Source organism: Siphateles boraxobius, unplaced genomic scaffold, assembly GCF_051911475.1.
Source record: "Siphateles boraxobius isolate OS27281-9 unplaced genomic scaffold, OSU_SipBor_1 26, whole genome shotgun sequence".
NCBI classification, from domain to species: Eukaryota; Metazoa; Chordata; class Actinopteri; order Cypriniformes; family Leuciscidae; genus Siphateles; species Siphateles boraxobius.
Window position 1 is genome coordinate 13716818 of NW_027508876.1, and position 8183 is coordinate 13725000.

The following is an 8183-nucleotide window of genomic DNA, read 5'->3' on the forward strand; positions in this document are numbered from 1 at the left end:
TTCGCAAATCCACCCGCCCACATCCACTCACCTGGCCTTATAAATCACCTTCTCCACGCGTTTTTTTTTATCAGGTCATGTCAAGGGGTCTTTTTGCGTGACTATGAGGAGGAGAGCAATTATCGGCATCTGTTTTCGAGGGTAGGCGACCCCTTTTGGGTTTTTGTAGTCAGGTGTTATTAGTAGGTCTATCTCTGCACACTTGCTTTTTGCTCTGCGTTCATTCGACAAGGGAATGGCGGATTGGAAGATACCAGTGAGTTACAACTTCAACCCATCCTATCATGCGTATGCATACGGGCTGGTGTACCCGCAGGTGTCTGAGCACGGCCACCCGAATCTGAGCTGGGCCGAGGCCGCGTACGCTCAGTCCGGCGGGGTCACCGCGAGCTATTACTCCGCTCAGACCACACAGCAGTCGCAATCCTGGAGCCCAGAGAACGGCAATGCGAGCAACTACGGCAACTACCCGACCCACGCGCAGAACGGACGGCTCTTCATCTCATATAATAAGACTGAGCCCGATCCAAAGGCCAAAGATGCAGAGCAGGCCAGCAGCGATACACCCAGTGACTCAGAGGCTCATACCCCAGGTAACCCTCCTCTGACCAAGCCTCACTAAATGGTTGCAAAGCCAATTTTAATCACTTAATTATTCCCTAATGAAGTAATAACTTTCTGTTTCAACGTAAAAAAAGTTTTTTTCCTCCTAAGTTGTAAATAATTCAAAGGTTATTGGAGAACATTTTACAACATCTGTTATCGTTTTACATTTTAGTTGGCGCTTTTATCCAAAGCCACTTACAATTGCCTTATGTCAGAGGTCGCACGCCTCTGGAGCAACTAGGGATTAAGTGTCTTGCTCAGGGACACATTGGTGTCACGCAGTGGATTCGAACCCGGGTCTCTCACACCAAAGGTTTTACTATATACATACATTCGCATATATATATATATATATATATATATATATATATATATATATATATATATATATATAAAATGCATGCGCGCGTGCCTTTTCCACTTCTAAGAACTTTAGTATGGCAACTTAAATTATTTCAGTTGCAAAGGCTACATCTTAATGTGTTTTTTTTTTTTCATCTAAAGTGTGTTTTACAGCTTAATTTCCATTATCAAAAAAACTTTAATAAAAAAAAGAACACCGCTTTGTGTTCTGGTTTATAAACCATGCCCTCTGGAAATGGAAGCAAATTTATAAACCCATTTTAATGGTTTATCAAATTCTATGTACTAAATGGCATAGTCCATGAAGTAAATCTTTTATTTCCCCCGTTTGTATAGATTCCTGGAGCTCAGGGAGCAGTCGTGAGGGAGGCGCTCTAACCAACCTCACTCACCCGCCCTGGAAAGATGGGGACTACGAAACGGATGGTGGCAGTCCTGACAGCGGAGAACCAATCTCAAACTCCATCTCAGCTGAAGGAGAGGAGCCGGTGAGTCAGAATTTGGGGGTTGATGCATTTCCGCCCCTGCCCATGCGGACCACATCTCCAGCCCGGCGTCCAGCCCTGCCTCGCAAGACCCGTGCTGCCTTCTCTGAGGAGCAGATGAATGCTCTTATCCACCGGTTTAATGTTCAAAGATACCTCACGCCCGCAGAGATGAAGACGCTGGCTGGAGGGACGGGACTAACTTACAAACAGGTTAGCGATATAAAGAGACTGAAGACTGTTGCTAAAGCTTTAATGGATTGCCGTCAGTGTCATAATGACGCTTTGTCTTTCCTAAGGTGAAAACGTGGTTTCAAAACCGTAGGATGAAACTCAAGAGGCATCAAAGAGATAGTAGTTGGATGACCGAGAGATACGTCGTTAATGCCGTACCAAACACATCAGCTGCTCAGGTGAGTGCGTTTTCATGCCAAAACCATGTCGTTCCAAACATGCATCTTTCCTCCTTCTGAGAAAAACAAAAGATATGAATGTTTTAACCATTTTTGTCCATGTAATTTAAGTCAATGGGGTCAAAACGAACACCCAACCCCACTTTTTTTCTTTTCTAAAGTCTTTTCTTTCAAAAGAAAGTGACCCGAAGTTTCTCTTCTGTGGTAGAGGAACTGTAGCTCAATACATCAGTGTAGATGTAGAGCAAATTATTGTTCACGAAGGCATTTCAATAGTTTTAATGGTGTCTTAAAGGCACAATGATACAAGTTACCCATAAGCTGTAGTAATAATAAAAAATGTGTTATGTTGATTTTCTGTGGAACATAAAAGCAGATATTTTGAAGAGTGTTTAAACTGATTATCCATGCAATGAAAGTCAATGGCGTCCAAAACAACATGTGATCCCATTGACTTTCAAACTCATCTTTTTGTTCCACAGAATAAAGTCTTACAGGTTTAAAACGACGACGTCTACTCTGTTGCTTATTCTGTCTTGTTGGTAGCAGAACTGATCAGTGTGGACGTAGAACAAGTTATCATCTACAAAGGAGGCATTTCAGTAGTTTGGATAATGTCTTAAAGGCATGATGATACAAATGACTGATCATTAGTTTACTAAAAATGTTGCTTTTTTTTCTTTAGTTTCAGACTGAAACCGCTCGAGCAAACCAAGATCACTACAGTAACCCTCAGGTGAGAGAGCCTCTGTTCAAGAGGAGTCCTCAACAAACACCCTTCTACCCCAGCTACCCACAGCCACGCTCCCCTTCTCAGGCCACTGCGAGACCCCCGGGAAACTGGCCTTTGCCCCCAGCTGTGACGCACTACGAGTTCCCCAACCCTACTAGCTACATGCAAGCCCGTGATGTTGGCAATGCAGTGAACAAAGGAAGCAGTCCTACTCAAATGGCATCCATGCCTAGTTCCCAATGGTCAACAAAAGGAATGACTTTGCTGTGAGTGCGGCTGCTTGTTGTGTATATATCCATTGCTTTCAGCCTCGCAGCCTTGGGTGCTCCCCGTATTTGTAAATATATAATTTTTTTTGGCAACAAACTGTTGGATATTTTTAGGCGCTGATGTCATGGATTGCCAATTGGGGCCAAGTGAGACATGTCTCAAGATTTTTTTGAATCTGTAAAGTTTGCCTTTTTTTAAACTCAGCGCGTTTTATACCGAGATCTATTTTTATAACTTCATTGTACCTTTTCAGAGTATTTAATATCTTTCCCTCTGCTCTTCCAGGTGCTCGTTTACTTTTTTTAGATTTAGTCAGGACAAGTCAATCTTCTTAAATGAGTTCCATGAATTTGAATGCAAGGCACTGCTCTACATCTGTGTACAAGAAAAGGCGGTCTGCACTGTTTTTCGTTCTGTGTATCAATTTCCCTGTGTTTTACCGCTTCTGTATGTGATCTGTTACATTTGTGCATTTATGAAATTCTTGCTCTCCTGTATCTGGTCTTTTGTAATTGACACTCAAGCTTTGTGCTTGCAAAGTACTCCTGCCCACACAAAAACAGTTATTTGACCCAGTTGAGCAATAAATGTTTTATCTGTTCCTAAGTTTGTGGCTTTTTTCCCCCTCAGCATGTAGTTCTGTATTCAAGTGTTATTTGCCATCATAGGCCTGCTCAACACTTAAACGTACTGCTTTTAATGTATCCTTAAAGTAATTGTTTCATCAGGAACAGAACTGGTCATCATAACTGCTGCCTTGTAGTGGTGTCTTGTGAGTGAGGGTGCGTTTACATGACAACGATTTACAAAACTTTTTCTTTTTCGATGATAACATTGTCAATGATACTTCAACAACAAACTGTTTTTATGCATGCAATGTCAGTTGGCAATTGTCCACTTTGTAAAGAGCCTGGGGACACGCATTCCCATAGACTGAACACAAATGCGCAGGCCGTCCCCGTTTTTGTACTTACACAAACTATAATGCTAGATTTCAAAAACTTGGACTTTTGAAACCGGTTTTTAAAGTCTGTTTTAGACCCCTAAAATAAGTTGTCATGTAAATGATTGGCCAAGACACAGTTTTAGTTGAAAATGGTGTCATGTAAATGTCCCCTAAGGGTATGTTTACACAATGTACAAAAAAATAGTTTTTCTTTTTTCATGTACAGATGACAACGTTGTCAAAATGATCCCTGTTCACAAGGATCTGTGAAAACAATTAAAAAGGCTGTTATGCTGCCAGGCAGTAGTTGGCAATGTTACTTTGTAAAGAACTACATTCCTATAGACTGAACCCGTAATATGCATGTGCACGACGTCACATTTACCTTTTTTTTTTTAACGGAGGATAACTATAAAACAATATTCATCCACAAAATACATGCATTTTGTTTAACTGCTAAGGAGTTAATGTACTTTTAAGCAACAATTGTTTTCTACATTATACGAAATGTTACTTAAGAGCCAAATCAGCATGGGAATGATTTCTGAAGACTAATGAAATGACTAAAGTAACTAAATTACATTTAAAAATGTATTTAAATAACATTTTACAACATTACTGTTTTTTTTTTTTACTTCCACTAATCAAAATGCAGCATTGGTTTAAGAGACTTTTTTCTAAAAATCTTACTGACCCCAAACTTTGGAATGGAAGAACAGATCGAAAGGGCATATCTGACAGTGAGCTTTCGTCTTTTCAATTTACATACATTTATATGATAGACACCACCATCATTGCATTTCACCCACATTTATTTCTCTTACTGTAATAAAAGTGACTTTATTGAAAACATAGTATATTTACATTTCAGCAGATCTCAGTTGATGGCGACTTCAGACAATGGTATTGCTTCCATAATTATTCATTTCCTCAGCTTTCTTGTTAAATCTTTACAAAACTCAAAATGCACATATTGCACCATGTACACAATATGGCACATCTCTTTTCCTCAAAAATGATAATGTCCTTCCATATAACCCTACATCCCCCTTTAATCATCAAGTAAACTCACCTACAGTACAATAAGTGCTTTATCTTCTCAATGGTCTTCTGAAACAAATATGAAGGCCTCTTATTATTGTCCCCTTATGTCCTGAAACTGACATTTAATCATTGTAGTCATATTCACTACATTAACAAAATCCAAAACAGACTTTCAACTTTCAAGTCTTGGATACATGGTAAGCAACATTTTGAAGAATGAAAATCTGACCCTTTCAGCAGCACAAATGACCCAGCTGACTCTTAAATACTTCTGTATTTGATGTGCAGATAATCTAGCAACTATATATCTATGTGAATTTTAAGTATCAGGGTGTTGGTGAGCAAAATGGAATATTAAATTAGTCTTTAGTCAGTCGCTTTGTCTGTTCCCTATTCCTTTTAAGATTGGCATTGATAGTTTAATATACTTCAGCAACACAAAACCTGCTCGTGCAGGGATCCATGAGGAACTAGTCCATGAGTCTCTCTCCCCATTTGAAGGGGTAGGGGGGCATTTTGAGAGGAAATGGCCCTCAGTCCATCTTAAGGCTACGGTAGATGTAACGAATAAAAGCCAGAGAAGCCCAGAAGGAGACTGTTCCCAGCATGAGCGAGAAAACAAACGCAGTGAGCAAAGAATATCCGAAGAATTCCACGCTCTGTACAAGGCCGCTCATGTTGGAGCGATTGTGGTAGTAGAAGAGAGAGTAAAGAAATATAAAGATGCCAGTGGAGCCGGTGCTGAGAACACTTCTCCACCACCAGCGGTAGTCCTCGCCTGAGAGCAGGAAGTAGGTGAGGGCCACAGAGATGCAGGCGCCCACCGAGAGCAGGATAGCAAACACACACAACAGGATGCCGTAGAGTGTGTAGTGTTCACGCCCCCACGCAGTGGCAAAGATGTAGTACAGTTCTACTGAGATGGCACTGCAAAGTCAAGAGGAGAAAAGCAATTGTAGAAGGAGATAAAGATTTAATATAATAAAAAAAAAAATAAAAAAAAAATATATTTATATATATATATATGAAATATGAAATAAATAAGTAATTTATATTATCTTATATTAAAAATGTTCTTATATGATTTAAAAAAAATCTTATTTTTTCATTTGAATTTTTTAAAATGTATTATATTTGCTGCCATGCTGATGGATCTAATAATGTTTATGGATGAGTGAATACATTGATGTTTTTAATATGACTGTGGTATGGAGCAGTTCACGATTGCTAACGAGAGACAGATATCAGCGCCACACGCGAGTCCCGCTGATATAAAGGAATGAGGACATTTAACTCGAGCTACCCGCAAGTGCTGAATTACTACTCACACAAGTCAGTTTATTTGACGAATTAAACTAGTGAGGTACAGAATATATATATATATATATATATATATATATATATATAAATAAAATATAGAATGGAATAAGCATTATGTAAGAAAGCATGTTAACAGAATTTAATAACATTTAAAAATCATTATATGTATATATGTATATATATATATATATATATATATAAAATATAATATATTTTATAAGAAAAACTTTCGATTATTATATTAAAATGATTTCTTATTTATATAAAAATATTTTTTAATGTTTTCTTATGTAATATATATATATATATCTCAATATTTTTAAATTTGATGTATGTTAACATGTTTTCTTAAATAATATATTTTATTAAATTTAAAAGGATTTTTAAATGTTATTAAATTCTATTAACATGGTTTCTTACATAATGTTTATTCCATCCTATAATAATACATATTAAATTCTGCTAATATATTCTACACACACACACACACACACACACACACACACACACACACACACACACACACACACACACACACACACACACACACACACACACACACACACACACACACACACACACACACACACACACACACACACACACACACACACAATGTTTACTTATAATATATATTATATAAGAAAACATTTTAAAAAAATATGTATTTTTAAATGGGATATTGTATCAATATATATTATGGAAGAAAACAAGTTTTCAAACGTGTTCTTATATTATGTATTATATATAAAATGTATAAATATCCTATTATATTCAAAATGTAATCTAATATACAATGGTCCTCAAAAGTGATGGAAAATTTAAAATTTGATTCAGATATTCCCATTCATACCCAAATATACCCAATCAAATATTATACAAAATTTGTAACAATTATGTAAGCGTATTATGTGGTTGTTCTTGGAATTTATCTGTGATAATAACGAAATGAAGCATGCCAAATTGTGTGGACATCATTTTTGGCCAGGCTGTCAAAGAAATTATGAACACATGCAAAAACATCCAGAAATTACTTTTTCCCACGAATGAAATACAATTTAAAAATGTTTCCTTAAAGTTTTCTTTTTTTCTTCCACTGTCTGGAAATCATCTGCTAAGACTCACTGCTCTTACCTGAAAGGCAGGAAGCCGCCGATGGCCATGTGCACAGCCGTGTGTTTGTACCAGGGCTGCTGGGGGATCTGGCGAGGTATGTTACGAGTGCGACACGGGGCCTGGAAGTTCCCTGCTCTGTTCTTTCCAACGATTCCACCAATGACGGTGAGGGGGAAGCCCACCAGCACCCAGGCGCCGAGCAGTAGAAGCACGGTGGTGGCCGGCAGGGCCTGGGTCGATCCGCTCCACCAGTGAACAGAGTTCACCACACTCCAGGTGAAGAAGAGGGGGGCTGAACGAATAAGAGCGAGTGAAATATAGAAGAGAAGAACAAAGAGAGCAACGGTGAGTGGGTGAAATGTCAGTTACATTTGCTGATGAAAACCCTGTAATTGTGACAAGTAATATGTATGTTGAGATTAACATCTAAAATAAAACACACTGGAAATGGAAAATCATGTTGAGCACATTGCATTGTGGGAAACAATACCCCACACAGTGTGCTCCTGTTGTATATACCATCTATATGTATAAATATAGAAGATTGCTGTGTCTCACCAGAGAAGAGCGCGGAGGTGAGAATAATGTTCCAGACCCAGCGCTGGCCCTGGATCTGTGTGTAGAAGCTGCAAGAACAGTAACCTGACACACAGCTGGTCAGAGCGTACAATACAATCGCTGCCGAGTTTATGGCACCATGGCGATGGACATTAAACATCCCCAGCAGTGCCATGACAATGATTCCTAAAAAAAAAACGGGAAAGAGGGTTATCTGAAGGTCATGTTCTTCCCATCTGCAACTCTCTTCTCATTTACATCCCAATTTACCTAATTGACATGACTGTTTTACACAGAATATTGCCAAATCATCAATGCAAATTAGTGAC

At 38.5% G+C, this 8183-nt stretch overlaps 2 protein-coding genes across 4 annotated transcripts in view; one reads left to right on the forward strand and one right to left on the reverse strand.

Annotated features, from left to right (window-relative positions):
* Window positions 1-96: 96 nt before the first annotated feature.
* On the forward strand, window positions 97-3006 carry nanog (nanog homeobox). Its single transcript, XM_077244407.1, has 4 exons — window positions 97-593; window positions 1306-1667; window positions 1754-1867; window positions 2553-3006. The coding sequence occupies exons 1-4, from the start codon at window positions 236-238 to the stop codon at window positions 2868-2870; spliced, it is 1152 nt and encodes a 383-aa protein (XP_077100522.1). The 5' UTR covers window positions 97-235; the 3' UTR covers window positions 2871-3006.
* Window positions 3007-4610: 1604 nt separating this feature from the next.
* Window positions 4611-8183, reverse strand: part of tm9sf1 (transmembrane 9 superfamily member 1) — a 13099-nt gene continuing 9526 nt past the window's right edge. For all 3 annotated transcript variants that reach the window (XM_077244402.1, XM_077244404.1, XM_077244403.1), the window contains 3 exons: window positions 7855-8040; window positions 7315-7588; window positions 4611-5787 (listed from right to left, as the gene is read on the reverse strand). In XM_077244402.1, the coding sequence (XP_077100517.1) occupies window positions 5394-5787; window positions 7315-7588; window positions 7855-8040 (854 nt within the window). In that variant the 3' untranslated portion in view covers window positions 4611-5393. The remainder of the gene's footprint in view (window positions 5788-7314; window positions 7589-7854; window positions 8041-8183) is intronic.